General features: G+C 40.5%; 1 protein-coding gene across 1 annotated transcript in view; it reads left to right on the plus strand.

Annotated features, from left to right (window-relative positions):
* Positions 1-15,406, plus strand: part of bms1 (BMS1 ribosome biogenesis factor) — a 77,281-nt gene that overhangs the window by 19,083 nt on the left and 42,792 nt on the right. The window contains exons 10-14 of the mRNA XM_083787687.1: positions 1,372-1,492; positions 1,980-1,987; positions 2,342-4,643; positions 7,030-7,411; positions 8,534-8,635. Of these exons, the coding sequence (XP_083643813.1) occupies positions 1,372-1,492; positions 1,980-1,987; positions 2,342-4,643; positions 7,030-7,411; positions 8,534-8,635 (2,915 nt within the window). The remainder of the gene's footprint in view (positions 1-1,371; positions 1,493-1,979; positions 1,988-2,341; positions 4,644-7,029; positions 7,412-8,533; positions 8,636-15,406) is intronic.

The raw sequence follows: 15,406 nt of genomic DNA on the forward strand, positions 1-15,406 counted from the left end.
ATTTATCGATAAGTCGATTTATCGTTTCTGGCGGCGGGGGGGGGGGGGGGGGGGGGGGGGGGCGGACGCGGATTTAACAGGGGCGGGTGGAGCTGCCGCGCGCTCAAATACGGAGCATGTCAAACATAGCACTGCGCATTCAGTGGCCTCTCCAATATGACACAGTCACAGTGCATGTATCATCTATATCAGAGGTTCCCAAACACCGGTGCCGGTCCGCGGGACACGTGGCACTGGTACGCAAGAGGGGAATTCTAAGTTTTGCGTCGTTTAAAAATGTCCAATCTTTGTATCTTTAGCAGCAGCAGCTGTAGGCTATTTTGTGACGATCGCATTAATGAAACCAAACGCTACACGCGGTTCCGGTACAGGATTATTATTTCATGTGAATCATGTCAAAATGAAAAGATGATGTTATCCAGGTAAAGTAGTGGTATTGGCACACAGCGCAGCAGCAGCACCGAGAACACAATGAGAGATATGACATTATTATTCTCCTCCTCCTCCTCCTCCTCCTCCACAACTCGATAACGTTCTCATTTGTTACTCATTTTCTGAGCCATGCAAATAAACAACAACCCGCACTGACCGGAGACGGAGAGGTTCATGTGCGCAGCTTAGCCAGAAACAGACAGTCATTGCGTCAGCATGCACGTAGCCTCGGGAACCCAGACGTTATATTTCCAGCACGGAGGTGAGGGGGATATCGTTTGGGGGTAACGTTTGCGTGCTTCTATCTGTTACTTCTCTGACACAGCGCAGTTCAAACAGACTTCAGCCAGTCTCAATAGTGGGACACCGCGCGCTGAGAGCCACATAGCCTACACAGCTGCATTTGGTTTTTAATTAAGGGCGCGTTCTGAATGCAATGAAAAAAGGGGAGAAAAAAAAAAAAAAAAGCTCAACTTTCGACTCGCGCTGCTGCGAGTCGACTCGTGACTCGTTTATCGATAAATCGATAAATCGATTTTTTGATGAATGCCCTACTTGAGAGGCAATGATTGATGTAAACTGCTAGCCAAGCTTGCACAGCGCCGTGCCGTGTGCACTGAGCGGCTCGGAGCGGAGGACAGTTCTCGCTCCGGAAGTCAATCTGACACATTTAAAAACCCGCTCCGCGCTCACGTCAAAATCCCCTCGCTCCGCTCCTCGCTCGCTCCGCGCTCCGCTCCGCTGTGTGTGAATGGGTGATCTATGTAAAGGTGTGTGAATGTAGAATTGTGAATTGTAGATCTGATATTTTTGGCCAAGAGATTTGATGTTGGTTATTTTTCAATAAATGCCATTTTCTACAGAATGTAATGATAAAATATAAAATCATACATTTGTGATGTTCGTGAGATTTAAATGTTTCTGCTAATATGCTAATAGGGAGGAGGGGCTACAGGAGAACGTGGTGTGGGATCCAGCCAATCAGAGGGAGAGGAGGAAGGTGGTCTTTGCTGAAGACGAGGAGGAGGATGGAGATGGAGGAAGCAGCGAGGAAGAGGAGGTAACAGTCCCGCCCCCTTTCATGATGACGCCAGGCCCAGTCCCGCCCCCTTTCATGACGACGCCAGGCCCAGTCCCGCCCCCTTTCATGATGACGCCAGGCCCAGTCCCGCCCCCTTTCATGATGACGCCAGGCCCAGTCCCGCCCCCTTTCATGATGACGCCAGGCCCAGTCCCGCCCCCTTTCATGACGACGCCAGGCCCAGGAAATTAATCCCAATGCATTTTTCCTCATAGACATTTCAAAAAGTATTTATTTAAAGACCTTATAAGCGTCGTACGAAGCCAACTCGAGTCGTGACAAATCATGACAACACACACAATATTTTGGACCAAACAATTACAAAGAAGAAAAACAAAAACAAGTCTTGTAAACCTGCCTGATAACCTGATAAAACGTTGAAACATCCGACCGTAACAAGTCAACAATGAAACAGTGCCTGAAACAGGCATTACCTCAAATTAAAAAAACATATAATCCAAAGCAGCAATTGCTGTAAACGAAAGGCATTTTGCTTCTCTTAAAATTGAACTGAAACTAAGCTGTGAAAAAACAACACCCGACCGTAACATGAATGAACTCTGAACTCAATCAATGACAGCTGCCGTTCCGTGGCTCTATAGTTCTATTATGGAACTAAAAACTAAATAAACTAAATAATGGCAGTCCTAACAGTAACAGTTTGGCTCCCATTCAAAGCAGAACACGCTGTCAAGTGTAAACGAACGGCATTTTGCTTCTCTTGCCGTACAATTAACTGAAATAAAGCGTCATTTAATCGAGGCTTCATGACAGCAGTGATATCACAGTGCTTTATGACAGCAGTGATATCGCAGTGCTTTATTACAGCAGTGATATCACAGTGCTTTATGACAGCAGTGATATCACAGTGCTTTATGACAGCAGTGATATCACAGTGCTTTATGACAGTGATATCACAGTGCTTTATGACAGCAGTGATATCACAGTGCTTTATGACAGCAGTGATATCACAGTGCTTTATGACAGCAGTGATATCACAGTGCTTTATGACAGTGATATCACAGTGCTTTATGACAGCAGTGATATCACAGTGCTTTATGACAGCAGTGATATCACAGTGCTTTATGACAGCAGTGATATTGCAGTGCTTTATGACAGCAGTGATATCGCAGTGCTTTATGACAGCAGTGATATCACAGTGCTTTATGACAGCAGTGATATCACAGTGCTTTATGACAGCAGTGATATCACAGTGCTTTATGACAGCAGTGATATCACAGTGCTTTATGACAGCAGTGATATCACAGTGCTTTATGACAGCAGTGATATCACAGTGCTTTATGACAGCAGTGATATCACAGTGCTTTATGACAGCAGTGATATCACAGTGCTTTATGACAGCAGTGATATCACAGTGCTTTATGACAGCAGTGATATCACAGTGCTTTATGACAGCAGTGATATCACAGTGCTTTATGACAGCAGTGATATCGCAGTGCTTTATGACAGCAGTGATATCACAGTGCTTTATGACAGCAGTGATATCACAGTGCTTTATGACAGCAGTGATATCACAGTGCTTTATGACAGCAGTGATATCGCAGTGCTTTATGACAGCAGTGATATTGCAGTGCTTTATGACAGCAGTGATATCACAGTGCTTTATGACAGCAGTGATATCACAGTGCTTTATGACAGCAGTGATATCGCAGTGCTTTATGACAGCAGTGATATCACAGTGCTTTATGACAGCAGTGATATTGCAGTGCTTTATGACAGCAGTGATATTGCAGTGCTTTATGACAGCAGTGATATTGCAGTGCTTTATGACAGCAGTGATATTGCAGTGCTTTATGACAGCAGTGATATCACAGTGCTTTATGACAGCAGTGATATCACAGTGCTTTATGACAGCAGTGATATTGCAGTGCTTTATGACAGCAGTGATATTGCAGTGCTTTATGACAGCAGTGATATTACAGTGCTTTATGACAGCAGTGATATCGCAGTGCTTTATGACAGCAGTGATATTACAGTGCTTTATGACAGCAGTGACATCGCAGTGCTTTATGACAGCAGTGATATTGCAGTGCTTTATGACAGCAGTGATATTGCAGTGCTTTATGACAGCAGTGATATTGCAGTGCTTTATGACAGCAGTGATATCACAGTGCTTTATGACAGCAGTGATATCACAGTGCTTTATGACAGCAGTGATATCACAGTGCTTTATGACAGCAGTGATATCACAGTGCTTTATGACAGCAGTGATATTGCAGTGCTTTATGACAGCAGTGATATTGCAGTGCTTTATGACAGCAGTGATATTGCAGTGCTTTATGACAGCAGTGATATTGCAGTGCTTTATGACAGCAGTGATATTGCAGTGCTTTATGACAGCAGTGATATTGCAGTGCTTTATGACAGCAGTGATATCACAGTGCTTTATGACAGCAGTGATATCACAGTGCTTTATGACAGCAGTGATATTGCAGTGCTTTATGACAGCAGTGATATTGCAGTGCTTTATGACAGCAGTGATATTACAGTGCTTTATGACAGCAGTGATATCGCAGTGCTTTATGACAGCAGTGATATTACAGTGCTTTATGACAGCAGTGACATCGCAGTGCTTTATGACAGCAGTGATATTGCAGTGCTTTATGACAGCAGTGATATTGCAGTGCTTTATGACAGCAGTGATATTGCAGTGCTTTATGACAGCAGTGATATCACAGTGCTTTATGACAGCAGTGATATCACAGTGCTTTATGACAGCAGTGATATCACAGTGCTTTATGACAGCAGTGATATCACAGTGCTTTATGACAGCAGTGATATTGCAGTGCTTTATGACAGCAGTGATATTGCAGTGCTTTATGACAGCAGTGATATTGCAGTGCTTTATGACAGCAGTGATATTGCAGTGCTTTATGACAGCAGTGATATTGCAGTGCTTTATGACAGCAGTGATATCACAGTGCTTTATGACAGCAGTGATATCACAGTGCTTTATGACAGCAGTGATATCACAGTGCTTTATGACAGCAGTGATATCACAGTGCTTTATGACAGCAGTGATATTGCAGTGCTTTATGACAGCAGTGATATTGCAGTGCTTTATGACAGCAGTGATATTGCAGTGCTTTATGACAGCAGTGATATCGCAGTGCTTGCTGCGAGGTGCACGCATGGCTCGCGGACCAACCAAAGGGGGCGCTATTTGAGGAATAACACAATAGTATCAGTGCAATATTATAGTTGTCAGTGCAGAAAATATTAACGGAGGCATTACTTCTCTTCTCTTGACTTAACTAAACGAAAACAAAGTGCAGCATTACTTCTCTTCGCTTCTTCTTCTCTCCCATAAATAAAGGAAAACAGTGCAGGCCTGTGCTGTGCCTTCATTTGAGGCTAAATACCGTAGACAACTAAATAAAAACAAATGGCATTCATTGCTTCTGTGGAATGAACAAAAAATTAAAAAGACAAAAAAGTATAATTAAATAAATAAATCAATAAGTGGCCCCCTGTCAGGTGAAAAGAAGCAGCTTGGACTCCTCATGCATGGAAGGAGGCATGAGGTCAGTCCGCTGCCCCCCCCAGGTTGACAGAGGAAGTGTAGCGCCCAGGATCACATCAGGCCTAACCCTCATTTCACAGATTCTCCCTCTGTGTTTGAAAAAAAATGTCTTCTACATCCTGACAGTTTTCTGAAAAAGATATGTTTCTATGTCAGCGCCGGTTCTTTGATTTTTCAAAAATAGCTAAAGCATAGCATAATGCTAACACCAAAAGGGGTTCCCGCCCCAAAATGGGTTAATATATATTAGAGATGCTCCGATCAGGTTTTTTGGGGCCGATCACCGATCACCGATCACTGGAAACAGTATAGGCCGATACCGATATTGCCGATACCGATCACAGCGTCGTGAAATCCATATTTTATTCCATTGTGTAGCATATATACTTAATGTATTTTCTACTGTACTCTTCTTACACATCATTGACATTGTAAGTATAAAAATTAGGAGATGAGAAAGTTTTTTTGCAAGCTGACGCAACGTGCAATATTTCACTCTAGACTCTCTTAGAGACAACTTGGAGGTTACAGAGTAAACTGTAGAGACTCAAAATGCAGTGGTTCCCAAAGTGGGGTCCGTGGACCCCCAGGGGTCCTTGAGGGAGTTCCAGGGGGTCCCCAGCTAAAAGGATAGTTTGGAACCAAATGGACCCGTTTGGGTTAACACTTAACATTGATTGTACAATATAAATTGGGGTCTCAGAGATAGAAGTGGCATTAAATGGGGGTTCGTAGTCAAACTGGGGGTCCTTGAAATTAAACTGGTGGAGAAATTTGAGAATCACTGCTACAATCTTCTTATGGGGGTCCCTGGCATATCTTTTCAAATGGGGGTCCGTGGGCTGATCAGTGTCAATTTGGGGGTCCTTGACGTGAAAAGGTTTGGGAACCACTGTCTTAGAGACAACTTGGAGAGTAAACTGTAGCTTTCTTCTTTCATCAAATACAAAAATATAATAATAATAACATACCGTACATGTTCAGTGCACGGACACAGACAACTGAACATTTCACTGTACAGACTAAAATAAAAAGCAGGCTGCTAGTGTTAGCACTTGTATACTGTATAGGCTCGCTGATCGTTAGCTTAGTGCTTAGATTAGCGTGTAATCTAAGCACTGATTGAACTTCATCTCCGCCTTTAATCGAATTAATTTATTTATTGACAACGTGAACGAACCCCGACACCAGCGCTGCAAAAATAGACAGATCTACAAGCTCTCAACGCGTAGCGAACTGCGCTGCAGAAACAGGCAGGACGCGATGCCTTGAGAGCCTGTGTGGCTCAGCAGCAGCATGGAGCCGGCACTCCCAGCCTCCAACGGCGCGGGGAGGCAAGAATTCTCCGGGGAGTAGGAGACTTGGCCACTGGGCAGGCTACATGTTGCTGTGGTAGCCACAGCAACATGTAGCCTGCCCAGTGGTTGTGATGTTAGCTTCAAGCTAACAAGCCAAGCTAATAGCTTAGCTTGCATCTGCTTGTCCGTTCCAACTTCACTTCATCTCCACCTGTAACTTATGAGTGCAGTACTTTCATCCGACGGAGCATTGGTCCGAACGACAACCTACCTCCTCCCTCACCCTAACCCTAACCTCCCCCGGGGCAGACACCTAAACCTAACCGCTACCCTCTCCCGACCCGCAGCGCATCTCGGAGCATTGCTCCGTCGGATGATAGTATGCCTCCCGTAACTTATTTCTTATTTTTTCCCTGGCTGGCAGCTGCGCTACAAACAGACGGATCTACAAGCTCTCAACAGCGACCGGAGCTGCAAAAACAGGCGCCCCCTTACAGGAGACTTGCCACTGTCCCACTGTCTGTTTTGATCGGGCATTTTGATCGGCAATTTTGATTTATTTTGAGAATCCGATCCGATCCGATACAGGCATGATCGGCCGATCATGATCGGTGGCCGATCGATCGGCGCATCTCTAATATATATTAACCCTTTGAGTGTCGTGGTTCCCCTAGGATGAGGAGGAGGAGGAAGGTGACGATGAGGAAGGTGACGAAGAGGAAGGTGACGAAGAGGAAGGTGACGAAGAGGAAGGTGACAAAGAGGCCACGCCCCCAACAAAGAAACAGAAAGTGGAAGAGGCGGAGCCAATGGGGGTGGAGCCGCTGGGGGCGGGGCCAATGGTGGAGCTTCCCGCCTTCGCTGACAGTGAAGACGAGCTGGAGCGGAGTGATGAAGATGATGATGTCATCAGTGATAAAGATGATGATGATGTCATCAGTGATGAAGATGATGATGAAGACGAGGGAATTGACGAGGAGGAGGAGTCAGAAGATGAAGAGATGACATCACTGATGACATCACAGGACGCTGAGATTGAGGAGGAAGACGCCGAAGGTAAATATAGTTATAGTCTCTGATTGGCTGAAGAGGCTGTCTGTCAACTCTGTAGTTCCCTAACCAGAGTCTCTGATTGGCTGAAGAGGCTGTCTGTCAACTCTGTAGTCCCCTAACCAGAGTCTCTGATTGGCTGAAGAGGCTGTCTGTCAACTCTGTAGTCCCCTAACCAGAGTCCCTGATTGGCTGAAGAGGTTGTCCCTAATAATAAATAAATATTGACGGGGTCACGCCCCAAAAGAAAAAAGCTATACGCAATATACACAACTGTGTTGTAATGTGTTGTTTCTCCTCTAGGGGGCGTGTTGTAATGTGTTGTTTCTCCTCTAGGGGGCGTATTGTAATGTGTTGTTTCTCCTCTAGGGGGCGTGTTGTAATGTGTTGTTTCTCCTCTAGGGGGCGTGTTGTAATGTGTTGTTTCTCCTCTAGGGGGCGTGTTGTAATGTGTTGTTTCTCCTCTAGGGGGCGTGTTGTAATGTGTTGTTTCTCCTCTAGGGGGCGTGTTGTAATGTGTTGTATATCCTCTAGGGGGAGTATTGTAATGTGTTGTTTCTCCTCTAGGGGGCGTATTGTAATGTGTTGTTTCTCCTCTAGGGGGAGTATTGTAATGTGTTGTATATCCTCTAGGGGGCTTATTGTAATGTGTTGTTTCTCCTCTAGGGGGCGTATTGTAATGTGTTGTTTCTCCTCTAGGGGGCGTATTGTAATGTGTTGTTTCTCCTCTAGGGGGAGTGTTGTAATGTGTTGTTTCTCCTCTAGGGGGCTTATTGTAATGTGTTGTTTCTCCTCTAGGGGGCGTATTGTAATGTGTTGTTTCTCCTCTAGGGGGCGTATTGTAATGTGTTGTTTCTCCTCTAGGGGGCGTATTGTAATGTGTTGTTTCTCCTCTAGGGGGCGTATTGTAATGTGTTGTGTCTCCTCTAGGGGGCGTATTGTAATGTGTTGTTTCTCCTCTAGGGGGCGTATTGTAATGTGTTGTGTCTCCTCTAGGGGGCGTATTGTAATGTGTTGTATATCCTCTAGGGGGAGTATTGTAATGTGTTGTTTCTCCTCTAGGGGGCGTATTGTAATGTGTTGTTTCTCCTCTAGGGGGAGTATTGTAATGTGTTGTTTCTCCTCTAGGGGGCGTACAGTGGAAAGAGGGTCTCCAGCAGAAAGCAACAGAAGCTTTTCTCCGACAACAACAAGCCACGCCCAACCTGCGAACCCTGGTGTACGGAACAGGTATTACACCCTGATTCATACCCCTAACACCAAAGCGCAATGTTTCTATTTCTGACTTCAGGAAGGATCTCGTTTGGAATATAAACACTTCTACAGAGACTTTAGACGTGACAGTGGAATATAAACACTTCTACAGAGACTTTAGATGTGACAGTGGAATATAAACTCTTCCACAGAGACTTTAGATGTGACAGTGGAATATAAACTCTTCCACAGAGACTTTAGACGTGACAGTGGAATATAAACACTTCTACAGAGACTTTAGATGTGACAGTGGAATATAAACACTTCTAGACTTTAGATGTGACAGTGGAATATAAACACTTCTAGAGAGACTTTAGATGTGACAGTGGAATATAAACTCTTTCAGAGAGACTTTAGATGTGACAGTGGAATATAAACACTTCTAGACTTTAGATGTGACAGTGGAATATAAACACTTCTACAGAGACTTTAGATGTGACAGTGGAATATAAACACTTCTAGACTTTAGATGTGACAGTGGAATATAAACTCTTCTAGAGACTTTAGATGTGACAGTGGAATATAAACACTTCTACAGAGACTTAAGATGTGACAGTGGAATATAAACTCTTTCAGAGAGACTTTAGATGTGACAGTGGAATATAAACACTTCTAGACTTTAGATGTGACAGTGGAATATAAACACTTCTAGAGAGACTTTAGATGTGACAGTGGAATATAAACTCTTTCAGAGAGACTTTAGATGTGACAGTGGAATATAAACACTTCTAGACTTTAGATGTGACAGTGGAATATAAACACTTCTACAGAGACTTTAGATGTGACAGTGGAATATAAACTCTTCTAGAGACTTTAGATGTGACAGTGGAATATAAACACTTCTACAGAGACTTTAGATGTGACAGTGGAATATAAACACTTCTACAGAGACTTTAGATGTGACAGTGGAATATAAACACTTCTACAGAGACTTTAGATGTGACAGTGGAATATAAACTCTTCTAGAGACTTTAGATGTGACAGTGGAATATAAACACTTCTACAGAGACTTTAGATGTGACAGTGGAATATAAACTCTTCTACAGAGACTTTAGATGTGACAGTAGAATATAAACACTTCTACAGAGACTTTAGATGTGACAGTGGAATATAAACACTTCTACAGAGACTTTAGATGTGACAGTGGAATATAAACTCTTCTACAGAGACTTTAGATGTGACAGTGGAATATAAACACTTCTACAGAGACTTTAGACGTGACAGTGGAATATAAACACTTCTACAGAGACTTTAGATGTGACAGTGGAATATAAACACTTCTACAGAGACTTTAGATGTGACAGTGGAATATAAACACTTCTAGAGACTTTAGATGTGACAGTGGAATATAAACACTTCTAGACTTTAGATGTGACAGTGGAATATAAACACTTCTAGACTTTAGATGTGACAGTGGAATATAAACACTTCTACAGAGACTTTAGACGTGACAGTGGAATATAAACTCTTCTACAGAGACTTTAGATGTGACAGTGGAATATAAACACTTCTAGACTTTAGATGTGACAGTGGAATATAAACACTTCTACAGAGACTTTAGATGTGACAGTGGAATATAAACACTTCTACAGAGACTTTAGATGTGACAGTGGAATATAAACACTTCTAGAGACTTTAGATGTGACAGTGGAATATAAACACTTCTAGAGACTTTAGATGTGACAGTGGAATATAAACACTTCTACAGAGACTTTAGATGTGACAGTGGAATATAAACACTTCTAGAGACTTTAGATGTGACAGTGGAATATAAACACTTCTACAGAGACTTTAGATGTGACAGTGGAATATAAACACTTCTAGAGACTTTAGATGTGACAGTGGAATATAAACACTTCTACAGAGACTTTAGATGTGACAGTGGAATATAAACACTTCTAGAGACTTTAGATGTGACAGTGGAATATAAACACTTCTACAGAGACTTTAGATGTGACAGTGGAATATAAACACTTCTAGAGACTTTAGATGTGACAGTGGAATATAAACACTTCTAGAGACTTTAGATGTGACAGTGGAATATAAACACTTCTAGAGACTTTAGATGTGACAGTGGAATATAAACACTTCTAGACTTTAGATGTGACAGTGGAATATATACACTTCTAGAGACTTTAGATGTGACAGTGGAATATAAACACTTCTAGAGACTTTAGATGTGACAGTGGAATATAAACACTTCTAGACTTTAGATGTGACAGTGGAATATATACACTTCTAGAGACTTTAGATGTGACAGTGGAATATAAACACTTCTAGACTTTAGATGTGACAGTGGAATATAAACACTTCTAGAGACTTTAGATGTGACAGTGGAATATAAACACTTCTAGAGACTTTAGATGTGACAGTGGAATATAAACACTTCTACAGAGACTTTAGATGTGACAGTGGAATATATACACTTCTAGAGACTTTAGATGTGACAGTGGGATATAAACTCTTCTACAGAGACTTTAGATGTGACAGTGGAATATAAACACTTCTACAGAGACTTTAGATGTGACAGTGGAATATAAACACTTCTAGACTTTAGATGTGACAGTGGAATATAAACACTTCTAGACTTTAGATGTGACAGTGGAATATAAACACTTCTACAGAGACTTTAGATGTGACAGTGGAATATAAACACTTCTAGACTTTAGATGTGACAGTGGAATATAAACACTTCTACAGAGACTTTAGATGTGACAGTGGAATATAAACACTTCTAGAGACTTTAGATGCGACAGTGGAATATAAACACTTCTACAGAGACTTTAGATGTGACAGTGGAATATAAACACTTCTAGAGACTTTAGATGTGACAGTGGAATATAAACACTTCTAGAGACTTTAGATGTGACAGTGGAATATAAACACTTCTACAGAGACTTTAGATGTGACAGTGGAATATAAACACTTCTACAGAGACTTTAGATGTGACAGTGGAATATAAACACTTCTACAGAGACTTTAGATGTGACAGTGGAATATAAACACTTCTAGAGACTTTAGATGCGACAGTGGAATATAAACACTTCTACAGAGACTTTAGATGTGACAGTGGAATATAAACACTTCTAGAGACTTTAGATGTGACAGTGGGATATAAACACTTCTAGAGACTTTAGATGTGACAGTGGAATATAAACACTTCTAGAGACTTTAGATGTGACAGTGGAATATAAACACTTCTAGACTTTAGATGTGACAGTGGAATATAAACACTTCTACAGAGACTTTAGATGTGACAGTGGAATATAAACACTTCTAGACTTTAGATGTGACAGTGGAATATAAACACTTCTAGAGACTTTAGATGTGACAGTGGAATATAAACACTTCCAGAGAGACTTTAGATGTGACAGTGGAATATAAACACTTCTAGAGACTTTAGATGTGACAGTGGAATATAAACACTTCTACAGAGACTTTAGATGTGACAGTGGAATATAAACACTTCTAGACTTTAGATGTGACAGTAGAATATAAACTCTTCTACAGAGACTTTAGATGTGACAGTGGAATATAAACACTTCTACAGAGACTTTAGATGTGACAGTGGAATATAAACACTTCTAGAGACTTTAGATGTGACAGTGGAATATAAACACTTCTAGAGACTTTAGATGTGACAGTGGAATATAAACACTTCTACAGAGACTTTAGATGTGACAGTGGAATATAAACACTTCTAGACTTTAGATGTGACAGTGGAATATAAACACTTCTAGAGACTTTAGATGTGACAGTGGAATATAAACACTTCTACAGAGACTTTAGATGTGACAGTGGAATATAAACACTTCTAGACTTTAGATGTGACAGTGGGATATAAACACTTCTAGAGACTTTAGATGTGACAGTGGAATATAAACACTTCTACAGAGACTTTAGATGTGACAGTGGAATATAAACACTTCTAGAGACTTTAGATGTGACAGTGGAATATAAACACTTCTACAGAGACTTTAGATGTGACAGTGGAATATAAACACTTCTACAGAGACTTTAGATGTGACAGTGGAATATAAACACTTCTAGAGACTTTAGATGTGACAGTGGAATATAAACACTTCTAGAGACTTTAGATGTGACAGTGGAATATAAACACTTCTAGAGACTTTAGATGTGACAGTGGAATATAAACACTTCTAGAGACTTTAGATGTGACAGTGGAATATAAACACTTCTAGACTTTAGATGTGACAGTGGAATATAAACACTTCTACAGAGACTTTAGATGTGACAGTGGAATATATACACTTCTAGAGACTTTAGATGTGACAGTGGGATATAAACACTTCTACAGAGACTTTAGATGTGACAGTGGAATATAAACACTTCTACAGAGACTTTAGATGTGACAGTGGAATATAAACACTTCTACAGAGACTTTAGATGTGACAGTGGAATATAAACACTTCTAGACTTTAGATGTGACAGTGGAATATAAACACTTCTACAGAGACTTTAGATGTGACAGTGGAATATAAACACTTCTACAGAGACTTTAGATGTGACAGTGGAATATAAACACTTCTAGAGACTTTAGATGTGACAGTGGAATATAAACACTTCTAGAGACTTTAGATGTGACAGTGGAATATAAACACTTCTACAGAGACTTTAGATGTGACAGTGGAATATAAACACTTCTAGAGACTTTAGATGTGACAGTGGAATATAAACACTTCTAGAGACTTTAGATGTGACAGTAGAATATAAACTCTTCTACAGAGACTTTAGATGTGACAGTGGAATATAAACACTTCTACAGAGACTTTAGATGTGACAGTGGAATATAAACACTTCTAGAGACTTTAGATGTGACAGTGGAATATAAACACTTCTACAGAGACTTTAGATGTGACAGTGGAATATAAACACTTCTACAGAGACTTTAGATGTGACAGTGGAATATAAACACTTCTAGAGACTTTAGATGTGACAGTGGAATATAAACACTTCTACAGAGACTTTAGATGTGACAGTGGAATATAAACACTTCTACAGAGACTTTAGATGTGACAGTGGAATATAAACACTTCTACAGAGACTTTAGATGTGACAGTGGAATATAAACACTTCTACAGAGACTTTAGATGTGACAGTGGAATATAAACACTTCTAGACTTTAGATGTGACAGTGGAATATAAACACTTCTACAGAGACTTTAGATGTGACAGTGGAATATAAACACTTCTACAGAGACTTTAGATGTGACAGTGGAATATAAACACTTCTAGACTTTAGATGTGACAGTGGAATATATACACTTCTAGAGACTTTAGATGTGACAGTGGGATATAAACACTTCTACAGAGACTTTAGATGTGACAGTGGAATATAAACACTTCTACAGAGACTTTAGATGTGACAGTGGAATATAAACTCTTCTACAGAGACTTTAGATGTGACAGTGGAATATAAACACTTCTAGACTTTAGATGTGACAGTGGAATATATACACTTCTAGAGACTTTAGATGTGACAGTGGAATATAAACACTTCTAGAGACTTTAGATGTGACAGTGGAATATAAACACTTCTAGAGACTTTAGATGTGACAGTGGAATATAAACACTTCTACAGAGACTTTAGATGTGACAGTGGAATATAAACACTTCTACAGAGACTTTAGATGTGACAGTGGAATATAAACACTTCTAGAGACTTTAGATGTGACAGTGGAATATAAACACTTCTAGAGACTTTAGATGTGACAGTGGAATATAAACACTTCTAGACTTTAGATGTGACAGTGGAATATAAACACTTCTACAGAGACTTTAGATGTGACAGTGGAATATATACACTTCTAGAGACTTTAGATGTGACAGTGGGATATAAACACTTCTACAGAGACTTTAGATGTGACAGTGGAATATAAACACTTCTAGAGACTTTAGATGTGACAGTGGAATATAAACACTTCTAGACTTTAGATGTGACAGTGGAATATAAACACTTCTACAGAGACTTTAGATGTGACAGTGGAATATATACACTTCTAGAGACTTTAGATGTGACAGTGGGATATAAACACTTCTACAGAGACTTTAGATGTGACAGTGGAATATAAACACTTCTACAGAGACTTTAGATGTGACAGTGGAATATAAACACTTCTACAGAGACTTTAGATGTGACAGTGGAATATAAACACTTCTACAGAGACTTTAGATGTGACAGTGGAATATAAACACTTCTACAGAGACTTTAGATGTGACAGTGGAATATAAACACTTCTAGAGACTTTAGATGTGACAGTGGAATATAAACACTTCTACAGAGACTTTAGATGTGACAGTGGAATATAAACACTTCTAGAGACTTTAGATGTGACAGTGGAATATAAACACTTCTACAGAGACTTTAGATGTGACAGTGGAATATAAACACTTCTAGAGACTTTAGATGTGACAGTGGAATATAAACACTTCTAGAGACTTTAGATGTGACAGTGGAATATAAACACTTCTAGAGACTTTAGATGTGACAGTGGAATATAAACACTTCTAGAGACTTTAGATGTGACAGTGGAATATAAACACTTCTAGACTTTAGATGTGACAGTGGAATATAAACACTTCTACAGAGACTTTAGATGTGACAGTGGAATATAAACACTTCTACAGAGACTTTAGATGTGACAGTGGAATATAAACACTTCTAGACTTTAGATGTGACAGTGGAATATAAACACTTCTAGAGACTTTAGATGTGACAGTGGAATA

Source organism: Protomyctophum parallelum, assembly GCF_964188405.1.
Source record: "Protomyctophum parallelum genome assembly, chromosome: 17".
NCBI classification, from domain to species: domain Eukaryota; kingdom Metazoa; phylum Chordata; class Actinopteri; order Myctophiformes; family Myctophidae; genus Protomyctophum; species Protomyctophum parallelum.